The 23258-nt window shown below is 45.8% G+C and overlaps 1 protein-coding gene across 1 annotated transcript; it reads right to left on the bottom strand.

The window, feature by feature from the left end:
* Positions 1 to 237: 237 nt before the first annotated feature.
* Positions 238 to 1306, bottom strand: LOC120670249 (dirigent protein 1-like). Its single transcript, XM_039950321.1, has one exon. The coding sequence runs from the start codon at positions 1234 to 1236 to the stop codon at positions 601 to 603; it is 636 nt and encodes a 211-aa protein (XP_039806255.1). The 5' UTR covers positions 1237 to 1306; the 3' UTR covers positions 238 to 600.
* Positions 1307 to 23258: the final 21952 nt, after the last annotated feature.

Genomic DNA, 23258 nt, shown 5'->3' on the forward strand with positions numbered 1-23258 from the left:
TATTGCAGAAGATGCTCTTATATTATACTCAGCGCCCGCTCGATTGCACGGTCTCGATTCTAACGGCGATAACGTGCTGCCATCGATTCTCGAACCGCAACTGGCACGGAGAGATGGTTCTAATGCTACTTGTCGGAGATTGCCGGAGAGAAGCTGCCGACCACAACGCCGGCGAGCTCACGAAAGCGCACAAACTCGCACGAGCTGGAACACGACGAGCACAAGAACACGGTCTCGTTTGTGCCGCAAACTTAGCAGCATTTTCCCCCCTTGATCATTGCTTAATTATATATAAAGGAAAAGTTTACAACTGAAGGCAGCGCGACTCAGAGCTCCACAAACTGCATGGCCTAACAACCAGCCATGCCTACATCTTGCAAAACCGAAAAACTAGCAAGACACCAAGGGGTACAAGAATTATTCAACCGGAGCTCAGCTGCTTGGGTGGAGGAGGCGAAATATATTTATTTTATTTCTCACCTTGCTTGTTGGTGTAGCAGCACGAGAGAGGCGCAGCGCTAACACGTACGTACCCATCGAAGCAAAGGGCAGTAGGGCACAGTGCAATGATCGATTATTGAGTAGCAAGCTAGTGGTGGATCACTGGTCGGTTATGAGAGGGGAGGCAGCAGCCGCTCTGGCTTTGGGCCTCGGCACCGCCGGCACCGGCACGGTCATGTAAATGTCCAGCTCCATCACTACGTACGAGGACGTAAACGGCTTGACGATGCCAAACACGTAGCCCTCGGCGCCCCGGAGCGCGCCGGTGCCGCCCACCACGGCGTGCTCCCTGACCCCCATGTCGTCGTCGTCGATGCCGGCCATCACGATCGTGCTCCCGTTGTAGGGCCCCGCGGTGAGATGCAGCGTGAAGCTCACCGTGTACACCGGGCGGGTCATGGAGGCCGTCATGTAGATGCCGTACACGCGGCCGATGGGCTTGGAGTTGTTGGCGACGGCCTCGGTGACGAGGTCGTCCATCACGATCGTGTCGCCGAAGTAGTTGTGCGGGGGCCACAGGGACGGGTTCGCCGGGCCGGGGCCCTTGATCAGCAGCTTCTCCGTCTGCCCCGGCCCGTCCAGGATCTCCTGGACGTACACCGTCAGATGCACAGCGCGGCGCCGTAGTGCCGCCACCGGCGGCGGCGCCAGGATCGTCAGAGCCACGGCGGCGGCGAGGAGCAGGAGGAGGCGGCGGCGCTTGCTACTAGTAGTGTTTGCAACCGAGCTGGCCATTGCTGCTGCCTGATCTCTGGAGCTTTGCAACTGCAAGCTTACCTGCAGCTGTTGCGTAGGATAAGTAGGTGAGGTCTTAATATAGATATCGTCCACTAGTAGTGGCCGTGTTTGGTTAGTTTGCGCGAAATTACTGTAGCATCTTTGACCGTTAATTTAGAGTATAAAATGAAGTCTAATTACAAAACCACCTCCACAACCCCCGTGTAAATCGCGAGACGAATCTAATGAGGTATTTGACCGCGCAATTAGAGGATGGTTACTGTAGCATCATTGTAGCAAATCATCAATTAATTACCGTCATTAGATTCGTCTCGAAAAGTTACACTCATCCCTGAAAAATTTTTGCAAATAGACTTCATTTAGTACTCCATACATACGAGATTCTCTTTTCGAAAAACATGAGCAAAAAATTTTCAATGTAACCAAACACGTGTTTGGTTTGCAGCTGATGAAGAACTAGTGCAAGGACATTAACGAGTGGTTGAGGTGGTTGGATCTGCTGCCTGTGTTTGATGGACAGTTAATGAGTGGTGGACATTAATTGTTCGTTGAGATGTCCTTCTCACTCTGCTGTGGCTCACTAGTGGCCTCGTGGTCGTGGACAGGGTTAACCATTTCGTTTTCGTTGCAAATCCCGGTGTTTAGCGGAAACGAAATTTCGTTCCGAAATTTCGGTAAATTTCGGCGAATTTCGGTGACTTTTGGCCGAAATTTTTTGAATTTTGAATTTTCAAACGAAATTTTCCGAAAAATACCGAAATTTTTTTTCCCGGTAAGTAGCGAAAACGAAATTTTTCGCCGAATTTCGGCGAAATTTCGCCGAAATTTAAAACCCTGGTCGTGGATCACACGGGTGGAGAAAACTTCAGTGTGCATAGCCGTGCTCCACGTGTGTATTTGTTGTTGGATAGGTACCGCAGGACAGCTGTACCCAACTTCCACATGTACTCCCTCCGCATTGGTAAATGAAATCGTCGAGGACACGAGTCTCCAAAACACAATTTTGACCTCTTATTTTTTAAAAAATATTTATAGAAAAGTGCATATCTTATTTTTTAAAAAATATTTATAGAAAAGTGATAGATGTAAATTTTTATGAAAGTATTTTTCAAGAAAAATCTATTCATATAATTTTGACATTTGTAACTCAACAACTTAAAAATTATTGATGATTTATATTTCCAATGTTTGACCCAAATCTTGTCCAAAACGACTTCCTTTACTAATCGGGAGGGAGTATGTGTTGTTTTAGAGCAACCTCGACATGTACTGTATGTGTTGTTTTAGTGCGAGTATTATAATACATCGTAAGTAAACTGAATGCTGATGTGGAGAAGAGATGAGAAGAGAGAAAGAAGCGGGATTACAAGCTGATTCGATACAAGAAATTTTGTGAGAAAGATAAGTGGATAATATATTAATGATGAAAAACTAACCACTATATAAATGGGCTGAGAGATAAGATGAAAAAATTCTCGCAGCCAACGGCAGACTAAATTATTAATCTTGTTGTTACAAGGTTTTGTCGTCTGGACCACACCACCGTTTTACGATCTCAAACGAATAAGGTTGTGTTTGGACCCACATAACATGTAGAAATGCACTTTGTTCTAACAAGACAATCATACATGTTCTGTAGGAATATGGGGTAGCAAAAACAAAAATTTTCTACCACATAAATAAGGATTACTGCAGTTATAAATCACGGGCTTACCATTAGACGCATGGTTGCGGAACTTCTGTTCATCCACGTGAATAGTAGCAAGGGTTAGGGTTTTTAGGCGCCCCCTCCTCTGTTTATATAGCCCCTTAGGTGGGCTGCCTTGGGCCCCACCTTGGGTGCCCCCTTTTGGGCCTAAATGGCCCATTAGTGCACCTAAGCCCAGTCTAATTCGGATCTCATCCTTATCAAGCTTCTTTCCCTTGTGTGACCCTATGAGCTCACATGCGAATAGACATGGCCCGAGTACTCTTACTCGGCCCAATAGTAGACAGTGGCCTCTACCAAGACATGTCAACTCTTATACGCACACAAAGATCATATCAGACGAGCCGCCACAATATCATATACATGATGTTCCCTTTGACTCACGATATTTGGTCTAGCTTAAAGCCGACCACTCTTTCTCGATCCTGTGATTCGGAATCCTTGCTTAACTCTTAACCCCAGCATGGCCATACATTTCCTGATCCGAATCACTCGATGGGCCCAGAGATATCTCTCTCTTGTAGAGAGGGGCAAATCTCATCTTGACCGACTATATCTCACAGCATGCTTCTTGACAGACCCGAAAGGCACATTTATGACTACCCTGTTACGGTGCAGCGTTTGATGGCTCCTAAGTAAGTCGGTTCACATCTTGAGTACATACGACGATCTCAGGTCTTAAGACACAACGTACATATTGTGTAATGAGAAGTCATCATCTCGTGTTGGGTCAGTTCAATCTCATGTCTCACATGAGCCCACATTATTAGTTTGACATCCCCATGTACATGACTTGTGAAACGTAGTCAATCAACTAATACATGTGCTAGTCTAATATTCATGTGTGTCCTCACATGAACTCCGACTAGGAACACTTTAGAATATCCATACAAGTAAAGAGTTTCACAAATACTTCACATAAGCATTAATCAATACAAGTTGTCATCCATGGATATTCAAGGAACACTTTATTAATCAGGAATATAAGGAAATATGATTGCCTCTAGGGCATATTTCCAACAGTCTCCCACTTGCACTAGAGTCAATCCAGAATGTATCTAATACTCATTGCTCTTGTGTGCCTTTCATGCTTGGGCTGTGGAAGGAGTTTTGTCAACGGATCTGAAATGTTCAGGTCCGTGTGTATTTTGCATATCTTGATCTCACCCCGATCGATGAACTCTCGAATGAGATGAAATCGCCGCATAACGTGTTTACTCTTCTAGTGATTCCTTGGCTCCTTGGCATGCACAATGGCTCCACTGTTGTCACAGTAGAGATCCAGTGGGCTAGAGGCATTAGGGAACACACCAAGCTCAATAAGGAACTTCCTTATCCAAACACCTTCCTTCGCAGCTTCCGAAGCTGCGATGTACTCGGCTTCTGTTGTAGAATCGGCCACCGTCTCCTGCTTGGAACTCTTCCAGCTAACAGGACCACCATTTGTTGTGAACACGTAACCTGATTGGGACTTTGAATCATCTTTGTCAGTTTGGAAGTTGGCGTCGGTGTAACCCGTTACAATGAGCTCTTCCTCACCTCCATAGACCAAAAACACATTCTTAGTTCTTCTTAAGTACTTAAGAATGTTCTTCACAGCTGTCCAGTGACTCTCACCCAGATCAGACTGGTATCTGCTCGTAATACTTAGAGCATAAGAAACATCTGGGCGTGTACTTATCATTGCATACATGATAGATTCAATTGCTGAGGCATATGGAACTTTACTCATGCGCTCTCGCTCATCAGTCGTCGTAGGACACTGAGTCTTGCTAAGATGTATGCCATGTGACATAGGCAAGAACCCTTTCTTTGCCTCTTCCATGTTGAACCGCTTCAACACTTTATCGATGTAAGTATATTGGCTTAATTCTATAAGCCTCTTTGATCTATCTCTATAGATCTTGATGCCCAGTATGTATGCTGCTTCTCCTAAATCCTTCATCGAAAAATTATTTTTCAATGAAGTCTTTACGGACTCAAGCATAGGAATATTATTTCCAATCAGCAGTATGTCATCTACATACAAGATTAGAAATGCAACATAGCTCCCACTTTCCTTCTTATAAACACAAGCTTCTTCTTCGTTTTTAATGAAGCCAAACCCTTTGACTACTTCATCAAAACAAATATTCCAACTCCGAGATGCTTGCTTTAATCCATAAATAGATTTTTGAAGCTTGCATATCTTTTCAGCATTGGCCGCATCGACAAAACCCTCGGGCTGCATCATATACACGTCCTCGGTCAGATTTCCATTAAGGAAAGCTGTTTTGACATCCATCTGCCATATTTCATAATCAAAATATGCAGCAATAGCTAGAATAATCCGAACATATTTAAGTATCACCACGGGCGAGAAAGTCTTGTCATAGTCAACTCCTTGAACTTGTCGAAAACCTTTTGCGACAAGTCGAGCTTTATAGATGTGAACATTTCCATCTATATCTTTCTTCTTCTTATAGATCCATTTGCACTCGATGGTTCTCACACCATCAGGCGGGTATATCAAGTTCCAAACTTGATTTTCCTTCATGGATTCTATTTCGGATTTCATGGCATCTTGCCATTTCTCAGAGTCAGGGTCTGCCATTGCCTCTGCATATGTTGCAGGCTCATCATTGTCTAACAATAATAATTCCCGCGCTGCGCGGAGCCTTGCTGACCTTCGTGGTTGCGGAGGTGCTTCTGTTGCCATAGGCATCTCAACTTGTTCAGCTACATTAGCGTCACTTGTAGAGTCTAGTCCTATTGGCTCATCTCGAACTTCTTCGAGTTGCACCGTTCTTCCACTTTTCTCTCCTTTGAGAAACTCTTTCTCTAGGAAAACTCCGTTCCGAGCGACAAACACTTTGCCCTCAGATCGATTGTAGAAGTAATACCCTAAGCTCTCCTTTGGGTATCCCACGAATATGCACTTATCCGATTTGGGTGCAAGCTTGTCAGACTGGAGTCATTTGACAAATGCTTCACAACCCCAAATCTTTAGAAAAGACAAACTGGGAGTCTTGCCGGTCCTTATCTCATATGGTGTCTTATCTACGGATTTTGATGGCACTCTATTTAATGTGAAAGCTGCTGTTTCTAGAGCGTAATCCCAAAACGATAATGGTAGGTCCGACTGGCTCATCATTGATCGAACCATGTCCAACAGAGTTCGAATACGTTGCTCAGACACACCGTTTCTCTGAGGTGTTCCAGGCGGCGTAAGTTGTGGAACAATTCTGCAACTCTTTAGATGATTGCTAAACTCGTGGCTCAGATATTCACCTCCACGATCAGATCGTAAAGCTTTAATTTTCTTGCCACACTGATTTTCAACTTCACTCTGAAATTCTTTGAATTTTTCAAAAGTTTCAGACTTATGCTTCATCAAGTAGACATAGTCATATCTACTCAAGTCATCAGTGAAAGTTATGAAGTATTGGAATCCACCTCTAGCAATCGAGCTCATTGGTCCACATACATCAGTATGTATGAGTTCCAGTAAGTCCGATGCTCTCTCTGGAAAACCTATGAATGACGTCTTGGTCATCTTGCCTAGCAAACAAGCTTCGCATGTCTCATATGACTCAAAATCAAACGAAGTTAGAAGTCCATCCGAATGGAGCTTCTTCATGCGTTTCTCGCTTATATGACCGAGGCGACAATGCCACATGTAGGTAGGATTCAAATCAGCAAGCCGAGGCCTTTTAGCATTAATATTACAGATAGGTGAATCATCAAGATTTAAAACAAATAGCCCATTCACAATGGATGCAAAAGCCACAAATATATTATTCTTAGAGATAGCACAACCATTGTTTTCACTCGCAAAAGAATAACCCTCCTTCATCAAACATGAAGGAGACAAAATGTTTCGACTCAAACTAGGAACAAAATAACAATTACTAAGCTCCAAGACAAATCCTGACGGTAGGTGAAGTTGCATCGTCCCGATGGCCACAGCAGCATCTCTTGCATTATTGCCGACGCAGAAGTCAACTTCTCCTCTTTCAACGCTTCTACTCTTTGTCATTCCCTGCATCGAATTGCATATATGAGCAACCGATCCGGTATCAAATACCCAGAAATTAACATAAGAGTCGGCAAGAAATATTTCTGTAATATGAACAACAAGCGTACCCGAGGTGGAAGAACGGTTCTTCAACGAGGCGAGGTACAGCTTGCAATTCCTCTTCCAGTGTCCCTTCTTGTGACAATGAAAGCACTCATTATCTGCAGCTGATCCAGGTTTAGCCTTGGGTGCAGGGTTTGGCTTAGGGTTCGCAACCTTAGCCTTGCCCTTCTTCTTCTTCCAAGAAGAACCTTTCTTCTTTAAAGCAGGCTTGTTCTGGACAGCCATCACATGGCCGCCGCTTGTGCTCTTCTTGATGTCACTCTCTGCTGTCTTGAGCATTCCACACAGTTCAGTCAGGCCCTTTTCAGCCCCATGCATATGGTAGTTCGAGATGAAGTTCCCACAGCTTGGCGGTAAAGAGGCGAGAATGAAATCAGTGGCCAACTCTTGGCCAAGTGGGAAGCCCAGCTTCTCCAACCTCTGTGTGTAACCAACCATCTTGATTACATGCGGACCCACTGCAGTGCCTTCTTCCAGCTTGCTCTTGACAAAGGCCTTGGACACATTGAACCTTTCACTCCTGGCCTGAGTTTGAAACATGTACCGAAGCGCCACAATCATATCGTGTGCCTCATGGTTTGTCTCGAACTGCATCTATATGTCAGGTTCCATGCAAGCGAGCATAAGGCAGCTTATTTCAAGGTTGTTGTCACAAGCCTTTCTGTAAGCAGTCTTTTTCTCAGCAGGTGCATCATCAGCAGGCTCTTCTCGTAATGGGGTATCTAGAACATCTTCCTTTTTCTCTGCCCTGAGAACAATTCTCAGGTTGTGGATCCAATCCGCATAGTTAGTCCCATTCAGTTTGTCATTCTCAAGGACCGAACGCAATGAAAAGGATTGGGTGTTATTGCGGACCATGATCTACAACAAAATAATAATGCAAAATACTAAGACAAACGTATTCATGATGGAGTAAACGATATTAAGCAATTAACAGAATTTACTCCCACTAAAATCAATATTCCTCTGTTGATTCTTAGCGATTCAAGACCCACAACTATCAAGTCGACTAGTGAGCTTTAGCATCACCGCTAGAAGATTAGATAGATCGGTAAGCAACTCTTTGCTAATCATATCACATATGACTCTTGTTGTTGGGTGACATCTCCATGTCTCGCTCCCGACCTTTATGCCCCTAGGTCCTTAACCGTTAAGATGACCTTGTCAAGCTAACCAACCCTTTATGCGTGCATGTATCCGATACAGCCTGTCTAGTCAAGGAAAACCAGTGGCGCCCTAATTTCATAGACCCACCACCAATCATACAAGACATGTGACAGTGCAAGGTTTAGTTGGTAAGGCATGATAGCTCCAAATTTGTGAGGGATCGTTCTACTTCTACTCTGACGCACGTAGTAGTAAAACATCAAGAACGGCAAGCACATAATTGTGAATCAGTATGGCCCTTGTTCTTCTGGTGATCTCCATCTCCATAGAATTTGTTCGCCATGTAGATCTCCATCTTCATGGAACTTGTTCACCATGTTGATCTCCATCTCCATGTATATGTGCACCATCCTTCATGTGATGAAAACTCCAAGAACTAGAACTTGCTATTACACCTAATAACTAGTCAATAAAATTACATTCACGACTTGGATGATCACAGGTTGGCACGCAGGCCATTACATCAAATGCAACAATTCATATGGCTCCAGCCGAATTGTCATAATCACGACACGCAGGTCATGGAATAATTACACACATGCATCACATACACATAGAGGCCATACCGATAACAAAACCTGCAAAACAGAGTTATGCGATTCCGACGTTCGAATTTAAAACGCCGAAAACTCTATCTTCTGGGCCGAATTTCACAAATCTAAATTTCGCGAAAATAGCAGCACTGTTCTGAACCAAGTCTAATTTTTCTATAGATACAAATCGATATAAAATTCGGCTAAACCCGAGTTCGTATTCAAAAGTTATGACTGTTTTACTGCAAAACACGCTTTTGCAACAAAACATAATTCGCAGTAGATCCAATCTACTGCCCTATGCATCCCATGCATCTGGCTTATGTCCTAAGTTTTGATTTGACCAATCACATTGATCTCCAACCGCAGCGACCAGGTTTATGTGCATCACTTAACTCCGATGGCGGAAAACCGACCGGTAGAAGTATGTCATTGCACAACCTTCACAGCTAGTTTACGAAACTAGGTCATAGATCGATCTGAAACTACGCATATCTCCATATGCACATATCCAAATCTATAACGAGACATCACTGGCTCTTGGTACCACTGTAGGAATATGGGGTAGCAAAAAAAAAATTTCTACCGCATAAACCAGGATTACTGCAGTTATAGATCACGGGATTACCACTAGACGCGCGGTTGCGGAACTTCTGTAGCGCGTCGGTGTAGTGCAGATGGAAGCCGGCAGTGCAGTTGCGTGAACCTCCTCACGAACGGCTCGTCCTTGTGCAGCAAGCGCAGCACCTCCACGAAGTCCACACGTACGGGAAGAAGATTCGCACTCCGGATTGCTAGATCCGCGAGAACGAACTATGGCTAGATGCACGAGGAGGAACAGGGAGGGGGGCGCTACTGTAGTGTGCCGTTACTGTTCACGGCACTGTTCATCCATGTGAATAGTAGCAAGGGTTAGGGTTTTCAGGCGCCCCCTCCTCTGTTTATATAGCCCCTTAGGTGGGCTGCCTTGGGCCCCACCTTGGGTGCCCCCTTTTGGGCCTAAATGGCCCATTAGTGTACCTAAGCCCAGTCTAATTCGGATCTCATTTTTATTAAGCTTCTTTCCCTTAAGTGTGTGACTCTATGGGCTCACATGCGAATAGACATGGCCCGAGTACTCTTACTCGGCCCAATAGTAGACAGTGACCTCTAGCAAGACATGTCAACTCCTATACGAACACAAAGATCATATCAGACGAGCCGCCACAATATCATATACATGTTGTTCCCTTTGCCTCACAATATTTGGTCTAGCTTAAAGCCGACCACTCTTTCTCGATCCTGTGATTCGGAATCCTTGGTTAACTCTTAACCCCAGCATGGCCATGCATTTCTTGATCCGAATCACTCGAGGGGCCCAGAGATATCTCTCTCTTGTAGAGAGGGGCAAATCCCATCTTGACCGACTATGTCTCACCGCATGCTTCTTGACAGACCCGAAAGCCACATTTATGACTACCCTGTTATGGTGCAGCGTTTGATGGCTCCTAAGTAAGTCGGTTCACATCTTGAGTACATACGACGATCTCAGGTCTTAGGACACAGCGCATCTCCCCGCCATTGTCGGGGATGAGGCCATGGACGAACCCGGCGGAAGCATCAGGGTCGAGCTCGACTGCGAGTGGGAGGGTGCCTCTCGGTGAGTGCCTAAGTTGTCGCGTGAGTTTGATTCGCATTCGAAGCAAGCAGCCTGAGACCTACAATGAGATTTTCGTCAAGTGCCCTAATAACATCAGGGTGAGTACGGTTCATTTGGCTTCTGAATTTGTGCTTTTGCTCTGAAATTAGTGTCGTTGATGTCACCAATTGAATGCAGGAAGATCCAACAACTTGTGGCTACATCTGGTCAGAAAGGCAGTATGAGAAGGACCTGCATAACAAGAAGTTCAATCTAGATGAAGCAGACCTGAAGCAGCAATTTGGGGATTTGAAGCAGCAAGTTGGGGAGATGAAGCAGCAGCTATCTCAGATGAGGGCAGAGATTGAGTTTGCGCTTCGTCAGATTTGGGAGATGAAGAAGCACAAATCAGTTGAAATGAATGCTATTGTAATGACTTTAGCAGTAGGTTTAGTACTTGGCATGCTTGTGACAGTAATGCTGAAGTGAATTGTAACCTTAATGATGTATCCATGTGATAGTAATGACTATGAATGAAGGACAACTCATGAATTGTGCCACTGTCATATATTGTTCTTCCAAATTGACATTCCAAATTGACAGAAACATTGTTCACATCCATGTAGCTAACAGCAACATTGTTACCAGACTAAATAGACCAACAAACAAGGTTCAAATAGACATTGTTTATCATACTAAGTAGACCAGCAACATTGTTCACCAACAAATAGACCAGCAACATTGTTAAACAAACATGGTTCAAACAGACATTGTTCAAACAGACCAACAAACAAACCAGCAACATTGTTCACATACATGGTTCGCCAGACCAACAGGCTAAACAGCACCAAACTAAGTAGAATCAAAGTGACATTTAAACATGGCTTCTCTAGAATCCTAGCCAATCTTTAAGGCTTCTCACAACACTTGGTTGAGGTGCACTCTCTGTCATCATCTTCTTCTTCTTAACTAGTGTCTTCTTCTTCTTGGGAGACTTCTTCTTCTTAGCTACCTTCTGTTTCTTCTGTTGGGATGGGCCAGCAGAGTCATCACCTTCTTCTCTCATCCTGTCATAGAGTAAACTTCATCAGTAAGTATTTGACATCAAAATGCAAGATAGTAAAGATTGTTGGCCTTACCTTTTGTTTGATGGTCCTTCTCCTCCTGCCTCTGCTAGTTTTCAAGTCTTAGCAAAGTGGCCATACTCTTTGCACCTCTTACATCTAACCTTTTTTTAGGCATTTTTCTCGAAGCTACCTCTTATCCTCTGAACTCTTGGCCTTCTAGCTGCTCTTTTCTGTACAGGTGTCAAAACTTTGAAGTCAAGCTCCACAGCAGACCACATAGACCTATCTGGCATTGGTTCAATTCTTCCTACATAAGCAGCTCTGAATCTCTCAACTGAATAATATTCATGCACAAAGTCATAGATCATAAGGCCTCTGTTGGATAGAATTCATGCCAAGCCATGCTTGCATGGTTTTCTAGTGATTTGCCACTCTCTGCAGGAGCATTTTCTGTTCACCAAGTTGACAGTGTGCCTTTTGGTATTGTTCTAGTGGTCAATTAATGTTACTTCGGCAAACTCATCATCACTGACTGACACTTTCACAACTCTGAGATTGTGGCTTATTGCTTGGAGTTCTTTCATGACACCAGGCAAAATTGTTTCAGTCATTTCTCTCCCGATTTTCCTTCTCAGGTACCTCTTCTCCATTATTAGTTGCCTTAAAGCATTAACTAACTCATGAATAAGTAGTCCTTTCAGATGCCTAATTTGGCTATTGAAACTTTCAGAAACATTGTTGGTCAGGTAATCACATTTGCTCACCTCAGAAAAGCCACATCTATATCAGATTCTACCATGCCATTGCTGCAGATATTCTATGGCATCAGGAGCTACTTCATGTATTTTTGCCATGTGCCACCTAAACATTCCCTCTGTGTAGTTTCTTGCAGCTGGGTAGAAGTGTTCAGTGAACACATCTCCAGTGTAGTACTTCATGAAGTTAGCATAAAGATGTCTCATACACTCTCTGTACTCAGCCTGTGAAAAGACAACACCAACTGCTATTTCAAGTCCTTTACAGGCATCTGTCATGATGACCATTCCTTTAGAAGAGCCTACTACTCTATGTAACTGTGTCATGAACCACTTCCAGTTATCTTCAGTCTCAGAGTCAAAAATAGCATATGCCACATGATATAACTAGTTATGGCCATCTATACCAGTAGCAGTAGCCAATTGACCAGTATAAGTGCCATTCAAGCTAGATGCAACAATTCCTAAAAAAAAAGTCTGCATCCCTCTAGCCAACCATCTATACAGGGCTTCAATGCAACAAAAATCATGTTGAACCTCTTGGCTTTCCCTTTACCAGAACATTCTATCTCTACAATTGACCCTAGGGAACATAGTTCTACTTGGGCCTTCCAATTGTACAACATTCCAGAACTTTCCTCATATTTACCATGAATCCTCTCTAAGGCTACCTTCATACCTGACCAAGCCTTTGAGTACCTCAACTTAATCCCGAAATCTCCTTCTAATTTCTCCTTGGCTTCCTTGGCACCCTTCTTTGGATATTTCTTCAGCCAATTAGCCAACCTGTCAGCACACCAGCCTTGTGATGCCATCTTGCCAATCCTCATCTTGGTAGTTGGACATGTGTGATTTGCAGGGAGCACTTTAATCTGCAAAAACATCTTAGTTATTGTGATGCCATGAAAACATCAAAAATATGAAAATGCATGAAAACACAATGAATTACCTCTATTGTCCTCTCACCATATACCCTTGAAGCATGAATGTGCCATGGGCATCCCTCTGCAGCACAATGGGCAATAAATCTGGTAGGGTCTGTTTTCAACCCAGCAAACTCGAAGCCTTCCTTCACAGTATAATATCTTATAGCTTTTCTGAATGCTATAATGTCTGGAAACTTAGAGCCTATCTCAATTTTTGGATTTTCAGGATCATGAATCACATTAACCACTTGGGGATTTACATCATTCACCTCTGCCTCAAGAGGAATGCCTCCTTCAGCAGCAAGATTATCAGATGGCTGTGCATTCTCATGTGGCTGTGCATTCTCATGTGCCTGTGCATTCTCATAGGGGTGTGTATGTGGCTGCGTATGTGCATGTGCATGTGCTTCTGTCATATATATGTGTTCATCATTGATACTGACGTACTCTTCATCATTGTCAAACAAGTCAGGCTCACGGTCAGGCTCCGGCTTGTGGTCAGGCTCAGAAGCATCTGCATCCATATCTGCAGGCCCTTTAGAATATGCTTTCTTGGATGCAGACACTCCCCCACCTTGGGTGACTATAGGTTCATGGGTTTCATTGTGATCGACAGGTGCATATGCATATTGTGTATGAATGTGAATCATATCCAAACTAACATCATCTGGTGGCAGCACACAAAGAGGAGCTAGTGTATCATACTCGTGTTCAGCAACAACATCTTTGTCAAAGATTGATACAATCACTCGGCAAGACATCTCAGACTTGTACATTTCAAACAAATCAGTCATTTGCCTTTCATCAACAGCCTGACACCCTCGCCACATCTTTTGTCATGAATCCAAATAGTGGGAACCTGATTTGGTGCCCATTTCACCTCCTTACTTAAACTCTCCAGCAACAAATCAAGAGAAAAAGACCCTATCTCCACATCCCACTTAATCACCGTCCCCTTTGAGTATGATTTCCTACCCAAAGAGTTCGTTGTGGGGAAACCTTCAACCTTAATCTCTAGCGAGAAGAAGCCAAGCCAAAGAAACAAATAAAGTCAAATATTCTGCTCGAAAGGATCCTACCGAACACAGTCAAGCCGCAAATCGATTCTACCGAACACAGTCATGCCGCAAATCCCGCAAATCTACCCTACCGAACATAGTCATGCAGCAAATCCCCGAAATCTACCCTACTGCACACAGTCAAGCCGCCATTATCCCCAACACTATCCTGCCGAACACAGTCATGCCGCCAACCCCCATCAAAATCGATCGAATCGATCCTACCGTGAAGTCAGAGATGAGGAGGATTTGGCCTCGTACCTATTCTCGCCACCTTCCATCGTGGACGCCTCCCTCTACATCACTCGGCCTCCATCGACAGCAGCCTCCACCCCTTCTCCGCTGCCTTGACCGTCGCGCGCCGTCGCCGTCGCTGTCGCACCGTCTGTTAGGGTTCGTCGCCTCCTCAGGTCGATTCCCCATCCGCTCGCTCAGGTGCCTTATCCGAATGATGCAGGGGCAGTTTGGTCTGATACGAAAATAGGTATCCCATAACTCACCTGCAAGTGGGCCACAGATCGCAGATGCCTTACAAAATGGCAAGTTTCAGCTAACCCAAGAGTTGTAATAGCATATTTCTTATTTCATGAATTGTAATGGCAGTTGTCCAAATTGTAAAAGTTATAATGGCATGGATCTAAATAACCCATTATGTAATGGGTTTTGTCAGTTATCCACATTTAATACTCCTAATTAGTGGTCAAACGTTCGCAGTTACTGTAGCACAGGGAAAAAATTGGGAACTTAACAGGAGCGTCCAATCAGATCCATGAACCATGTTATTAAGCTTCAAATTCTACCAATTTCACCTGATCATGTGGTAATCAAGTGTTGTATATACTCAGCATTTAGTACTCTTCAGGTGTTCATATTGTGACGGAAAACCAAATTTGGCATAAAAGGAAGAACAGATTTTGTCAGAAAGAGAGTTTTCTGCCTGAGATCTTTTACGGTGCACAATATCACCATATACTACTATTTAAAAAGAACTAGTATGATAGGATCGGGTGGTTCCAGAAAATTGTATACTATTGGAATATTGACTAGTAGTATAGGTGGTATAGATAGGTAGTATATGTAGTATGAGGATATTATTGTAAACAAAGCTAAGATTATTTTTTAGATAAAAATACCGACATGAGCACCTGGGGCGTGAACTGGTGGTCTGTTCGTCGGAGCCCAGTGGTCTGTTCGCCAGTGCTACACCCGGTGGTCTGCTCGCCGGAGCCGGCTCTCGTCCGGAAGTGCCGCCGTCCCGCTCCTCGGCCGTGCCGCCGCTCTCGATATCCATTCATGCGTAAAGCATATTACATTTCAGCGAAATCACCATCAGCAAGCAAGAGCAATTGCTACCAGACTTGGTGATCTTTCATCTACTCCTAACCGACCCCAGATTCAGGAAACTAAGCTGCAGGTTGTGTCGCCTGCGTCCGTCTCAGGAAAGCCAGAACATAACATTTACCTCTTCAGTCCTTTGTGTGCACGGGACCACGCGGTGGCAGCCGGTTGCTGCCTCGATGCGTCGGGTGTTGGTTGCCGGCACAAGGACCTGGCGGCGGCGACAGGTAGTTTCTCGGAGGCGAAGTGGCGAACCTCTTGTGGCAGGGCGGGTTCGGATAGGTCCACCGCGGCGTGCTCCCGGGCGGCAAGGAGGTGGCCGGTTCCTGCATTCGCTCGGCGCTGAGAGCGTCCGCAATAATTAGCTATTTAGCTAGTTAGATCTAATGTGGCAACAGAAAAGTAAGAGAGAGTAGTCACTAATGATGAACAAATAGCTGATCTATTTCACATAGTCCAAGAATATATGAGAGAAGCATATGGGTTCAATAGTATAAAATAATCTTTTCTTTTTTCTTTCACTTCCACATCAGCAGACTAAATAGCTAGTTCTAACTATTACCATTGCGAACGCCCTGAGGGCAGTCGGGGGGAGGTGGGCGGCGGCGGCGATTAATTGGTGCGATGGGAGGCGGGTGGGGACCAAAGGTGAAAAATAACTCTTAATGGTAATACCTAAGCAGCACGGATACGGATACGTGTATCGGTATCGGAAGGATACGGATACGCGGATACGCCATTTTTCTAAAAAACCCGATACGCGGATACGTTTACCAAAAAATATAAATAAATAGATAATAATGCATATTAAATAGCCACACTCAGATACAACGAAAAGCAGTTAAAACACCTAAAAACAGTGTGTGCATTTTACTTTAAAAATTCATTTATTACCTTTATAGGATTAAAATGTGAGAAAATAAAAGTTATAGGAATTAGAATGTGAGAAAATAGAAGTTTTAGGGACTAAAATATAATTATTAAAAAAAGAAAGGGGCAAAATAAAAAAACAAAACCTTATCTTATCTCCCCCTCCCTCCCGGTCTCCCCGTCTCTCTCTCTCCCATTCTCTCTTCTCTCTCGGTCTCCCATCCCACCCTTTCCCGGCCGGCCGCCGGCGCCTCCCTTCCCCGGCCGGCCGCCGGACCCACCCTATCCGACAGCGCGCAGCCTCGAGGCCAGCACCGGTAGCTCCTTCTCCACGCGCGCCGGCAGCTCCTTCCCCACGCGCGCCGGCGGTCGGATCCGGCTCGGGGCGGAGCGCGGCGTCGAGCAGGACGAGCTCGCCGGCGTCGGGCAGGACGAGCTCTCCGGCGTCGGGCAGGACGAGCTCACCGGCGAACCAGCGCGGCGGATCGAGCGCAGCACGCGAGCAGGAAGGCCGCCTCGGGCTCGAACGCGCGGCGGCGGAAGGGGCGGCGGCCGGGATTCTTCCCCGCGGACGGCGACCATCTCCCTCAACCTTGTTCCCCAGCAGCTCCTTCCCCACCACTCTCGGCACAAGCGGGTGCATCTGCGGGCGTGGGGCGGCGGATGCGGCGGTGCTCCTTCCCCACCCCTCTGTCATCTGCTAGTTGGGCTACTGGGCCGTATCACACACAGATACGTATCCAATCTTGAGTTTCTAGGCCCAATACGGCCCAGTATGCCAATACAGCTTGGATACATATCCCCTGCGTATCCATGGCGTATCCATATCCGATACGTATCGGATATGGGATACGGCGGCACCCCCACGTATCCGTGTTTCATAGGGTAATACTGTGCATCGTAAAAGAGCTTTCGCGCCTCGAGGGCATCGAGTTAGACAAGGATGAGGGGGTGCTGGCCTATAGAGCTCGTCGGAGACAACACGGCCATACCAAGGATGAAGCGGGTGGGGAGGGTGAAGGGGGCGACAAGGTAAGCCGCGGAAACTGCTCCGGTAACGAGTTGGGAGCCCGCACGTGCTTCAGCGTTCCGCGCACGGGCACAGACAGCTTCTAAAGACAAATGGGTCACACTTAGATGATGAATGATTGACAACTGTAAGGATCACCGGGGTGTCCGACCCTAGAGGGGGAGGGGGTGAATAGGGTCGCTAATCAATTTTTAACCTAGGGCTCAAACTATTTGCATAAGATAAACCTAACACGTCCTATACATGCTAGTTATAACTAAGGTTTATCTATGCTACTCTCTACTTACCCTTAAAAGACTTGCAACCTAGTCAATCCTAATCAAACTAACTAGGAAAGTAAAGGTATGCAAGATAGAGTAAATGCGGAAACGTAATGAGGTAAGTAAAGAGGTAAGTGCAAGAGGGATGCAAACTCCCGAGTAGACACTGTCATGTAACGTGGTTCGGCACAAACGCCTACGTCCACGGGACACCGAGGCTCTTCCGATCACCGTCTTGCTCTACGCCACCAAGGCGATGCCGGCAAGCAAAGGCAAGTGCCCCTAAGACACCGAGTCTCGTGCACCGCCACCGTCTCTCTCGGTCACCCGGCCGTAATCCACTACGGAGCTTCTCCACCAAGGAGGGGGCCTCCTCTTCCCCCGCACAAAGTGTCGTTGCCACTCCACACCAAGACGGAGGGTCACACGACGGATCACAAGTTGCTTGCCGCAGCAAGACTTCTCTCAAGGGAGCTCTCGCAAGAACTAATCCCTATTACAAGCACTAAGCACTCTCACAAGTGTGCTTAAGCCTATATGATGTACAATGAAGCTCTATGGTGGTTGGAGATGATCTTTTGCTCTTGTATACTTCCTTGAACTCCAGCACCGTCAAATGACCCGGCCTTGGGGGTATATATAGGCAGCACAAGCAAATATAGCCGTTGGAGAAAAGCTGCCAGAAAAACCCTTAACGCCGGTTAATCCGACGTACCTCCAAAGCCATCGTCGGTTTAACCGGTGATACTAAAACTGCCTGCCTCAAAAACTAGCCGTTACATGTACAGGCAATCAACCGATGCTACGTCGGTTTAACCGGTGAATGTAGTTGCCATTTGAACTCTAAAAACCAACTCTCTGGACAACTGCACCGACGTTCACGAAGACCCAATCGTCGGTTCATCCGGTGTATAGAATTTCCTCTGTCTTCATCTGTCAATGCACCGACGTATACAAATTTCCTAACGTCGGTTCAACCGGTGAAACCAAACTTCCAGACGTGCTCCAAGTCAATGCACCGACGAGTGTAAAATACCCAACGCCGGTTAATCCGGTGCCAAACCCTAGCTCGCAGGCCTTCTCTGTGATTGCACTGGTGAGTTCATTTTGCCCTACGTCGGTTTAACCGATGATAGCAAAATGCCTCAATTTTTGTCCCTTGGACCGAAGAGCTTTCAGGGCGCTGCCCTGAGACCGGGTGGCCCTTCGGGCCTTGCTACACCTCCGCGGAACCCCCGTAGGGGTGGCCCTTCGGGCCTTGCTACGTCTCTCTTCTCTTTGTCATCACTTGAACCTAAAAGCCTGAGAATAGTCATCTTAACAATCACATTAGTCCAAGTGTTGTGTGTGTCATCAATCGCCAAAATATTATATTGAAATATGGCATGAGAGGCCATTTTCGCTACAACAACAGTGAATGAATTTGATGTATGTCTTAGCTCGTGATGTGCAAGTATAGGATGCGGCAATGACGATTGATGGCACGTGGTGAAAGGCGAGCTCCAGCATGGGTGCGATGAACCATGCGGTGATGACAGGAAAGCAAGAGGTTTGGTGTTGATGCATCATAAGATCGTGAAGGATAAGTGAAAGCTTGGTGCCGAGGAATCTGAGGAGTCCGGACGGAGTTATGGGGGCGATCCACAAGATGCACGACTAGAGCAAGAATACAAGACGAGATGGTGATGAAGACGATGTCGGTTAAGTCAAGGATGAAGGTGATGGTAAGTTCGAGTAGGTAGCCCATGCGGCGCGAGCGTGAAAAACTTGAAGGCGTTGAATCTCCGTGAAGGCCGGACAAGCATCGACATCAAAGGTGGCAGGTTTGCCGATTTGAGCCTTAAAATCAAGTGGCGGCAGGTTTACCAATTTGAAACCTGGGGTGCGTCCAGTGCGGCTGGATGGTGGAGATAGAGGGCATGTGGCATCATCACGAAGTTTGCCTCAAGACGAAGCGATTTCGTGAAGCCGGCGTGTCCGTCCAGTGGGTCCGGTAAAAACTTGGACGGTTAAACCTAAGGGGTATTTAAGTTATGTGCTTAATGTAAGAGCATTTTGCTTGTTCGCCAGGTGACTATATATAAGTGGGAGCTGTGTGGGCAGCCCACCTCTTTGTATTTTCTCTTGTAGAGGTCCTCTTATTTGTTTATGAGAGCTAGGGTTTGAATGAGGGAGAGTGGAGGGCTCTTTTGTTTGAGTTTTTTTGCCATTCAAACTGTGATTAGGGTAGAAGTAGTTTGTAATAGGATCTCGTGGAGTATTTGAAGTATCAAATTCGTGTCCGTCTATTTCATAGAGAGCGTTTTTCTTTCTCCCTATTTTGAGTGCTATTTTTTAGTGATTTTTTGATTTTTTTTCATTTTAATTGTGAATTGTGTAGAAATTTTTGAGGGGTTTTGTTTCTATGGTCTTTGTGAGTAATATTGCTTCTATCCTCTTTTAAATCTCTCACGAATCAAAATTTTGAGTTTTTCCCACAAATGAGTTTTTGATGGGGCGTTTGATTTTTTGTTCAATTCGTGATGGATTCTTAATGGGCGCGGCACACTCGCGTGCGGCCCAGCTAGCTCGGGCGTGGCTCAAGTCGGAGCCAGCGGACCACAGCGCGGGGCAAGCGGCCCAGATCGCAGCCCAACTCGCGGGGAACTGCTGGAGCTGGCCAGCAGGCCAGCACGTGCAGTGCAGCCCAGGCGGGGGCAGACAGCCTAGCAGCTGAGCCAGGAGTGAAGCAGGCTGATCCAGCCCAGTCAGCAGGCAGTCAGCGCTAGCAGGCTGCAGCTACAGCTCACTGCCAGCGGGCCGACAGCAGTTTGCAGGCCACCGCTCTCCACCGCAACAGGTAACCGCTAAACACGGCCTGCTGCTAGGATCCTTCAGCAAGTGCAAGCGAGTACCAAACAGCGGCATTGGCCAGGTTTGCTTCTTGCAAAATGCACCTCGAGTTTGATTCAGTTCATCAGCTTAGTGTGAATTTGATCCTTGTGAGAAAATTCTTCCATACTACAGGTTGCAACGGTTGGTTCAATTGTTCATTCTGTTAGAAATCTAGGCAATTTTCGGTATATTTTAATTCCAAAATTAAATGTATAAACTAGCAATATTTCTATGACTTTAAGGAGTAAAATAAAACATGTGAACATGTTTATACTTATCACACATATAAGCATAAACAATATAAATAACCAAAGTTTCAGGGAGTACCCTAAAGCGGGGCCGTTGCCGGAGGCATTGGCTGCGCTGTTACCAACTGGAGTAGACATCTACTCGGTTGGCCTCAGTCGAAGTAGTCGAACTAAATCGGTGCAGGAAGAAGTTCGCAGTGCAGTCCCACGAACGGTCACCAAGATGTAGTCGACGTAGTCGTTCGGCCACCAGAATGTAGTCGACGTAGTCGTTCGGCTCGTCCACCAGGAAGTAGTCGTACAATCGGGCAAAGCCTTAGTATTTTTGAGCAGTCACGCTAAAGCGTTACCCAAAAACCTGATTGCCCGCCTATCCCGTGCAGGATCTCAAGGCGAGCAAGGTTTCGGAGGCCTGCTCACGCTAATTTTGTGCGCGCAGAAATTAGTGTTGGGGAACTCAGTTGTTGCAACTGGAGAGGGAGAAGAGAGGAGCCGAGTTGCCTCAGTGCTCTGGTGCAGGATGGATGAGGGGAATGGCACTCCTTATATAGTGACTCAGGTGCTCAGGATCGTTGAACCTGGACACCATCAGAGTCATTTAGGTGATGCGGTTATGGCCATTAATTACAGATTTAATTGCACGTTTAATCGCACGATTAATTGCTGTCAACGGCAAAATAGCCATCACATCGCACCGCGCCACGCCGCACCGCCCGTCCGGCCGGCCGCGCCGCGCCGCGCCGCGCCTCGCCACGGCCACGGCCACGGCCACGGCCACGGCCCGGCCCGGCCCGGCCCGGCCCGGCGAGGCGAGCGAGCGCGCGCGCGTGTGGTTCACCGTCCTCCTCTTACCGGCTTCACAAGTGGTGTACAAGAAGTCCACCTTTTAAGTCGGTTGAGATCCTCCTCAATTCCCGGTACGGAATTAAACATTGATTCCCTAGCATTAATAGTGGGCTTTAAATTCTTTTATTGCTTTAGAATAAATGGGCCAAGCCCATTACTCCAACAATCCCCACCAAGAAATTCAAGCCACACTAGAAATACCATCATTCTCTCATTGATATACCAGTATTCGACAGAGACTGTTAAGTTGAACTTCCATCTAGGACAAAGGCTACACTTATTCACAACTGTGCAATGGACTATGTCTTGAATTGCCAGTTTTGTGCAAACAAGTTTGACCAGAGCCCTACACTGGTACTAGGCTGCAAAAGCATCCCCGCGGTTTGGAGCTTATAAGTCATACTCCAGGCCCTTCATGAGTTTCTAGAGAATACCCAATTCTCATAGACCATGACCAGTGATCAAACTCATATAGGTGTGTTCCTTTCAGATGTTCTGTAGGACAACATCTTTGTCTCAAGAAAACAACTCATTTGTTTAAAAGAAACCACCTGGCACACATTAAGGTATAGACCAACCTGCCATACAGATTAGAAGAGAAATGCACCTTATACACGGAATGAGCCCTTTTCACAAAGGTTCTCTTCTCACAGTCAGACTTTAGTTTGTTTCACCATCCTAATTCACGGGATCTCCGATCACATAGGACAGGTTTCCACTATAGAATGACTCACGTGGGTCTCAAGCCCAATTCCACAGATGCATTGTCTATCACATTTCGTGAAAGACCCTTTGTAAACTGATCTGCCAGATTTTTAGCCGTCTGAACATAGTCCAGGGCTATAACTCCGGAGTTTCTCAATTTTCTGACAGATTTCAACCGCCTTTTCACATGTCTAGATGACTTCATGTTATCCTTTGAACTATTCACCTTGACAATTACCGTTTGATTGTCACAGTTCATTAGGATTGCCGGTAACGGTTTTTCAACTATCGGCAAGTCCATAAGGAGCTCACGAAGCCACTCAGCCTCAACAGTGGCGGTATCTAATGCTGTGAGTTCTGCTTCCATAGTTGACCTCGTTAAGATGGTCTGCTTGCAAGACTTCCAGGAAACAGCTCCACCACCAAGTGTAAACACATATCCACTTGTGGCCTTTATCTCATCAGCATCAGAAATCCAATTTGAATCACTATACCCGTCTAGTACCCTTGGGTACCCGGTGTAGTGAATTCCATAGTTCATTGTCCCCTTCAGATAGCGCATTACTCTTTCAAGACCCTTCCAATGATCATCTCCCGGGTTTGAAACAAACCGGCTCAGTTTGCTTACAGCAAACGAGATGTCAGGTCTTGTAGCGCTCGCTAAATACATTAATGAACCAATGATCTGAGAATATCTCAGCTGATCTCGCATTATCCTTTTGTTCTTTCTAAGAATTAAACTGGCATCATATGGTGTTGAGACAGGTTTATAGTCGCTATAACCAAAGCGACTTAACACCTTCTCCACATAGTGAGACTGTGTAAGAATCACCCCACCATTGATCTCTTTTACCAGCTTTATATTAAGGATAACATCAGCTTCTCCCAGATCCTTC

This window comes from Panicum virgatum, chromosome 4N, assembly GCF_016808335.1.
Source record: "Panicum virgatum strain AP13 chromosome 4N, P.virgatum_v5, whole genome shotgun sequence".
Classification (NCBI taxonomy): Eukaryota; Viridiplantae; Streptophyta; class Magnoliopsida; order Poales; family Poaceae; genus Panicum; species Panicum virgatum.

What these genes read in the sequence shown, in the direction of transcription:
- LOC120670249 (XM_039950321.1), bottom strand. Translation starts at nt 1,236, where the DNA reads ATGGCCAGCTCGGTTGCAAACACTACTAGTAGCAAGCGCCGCCGCCTC.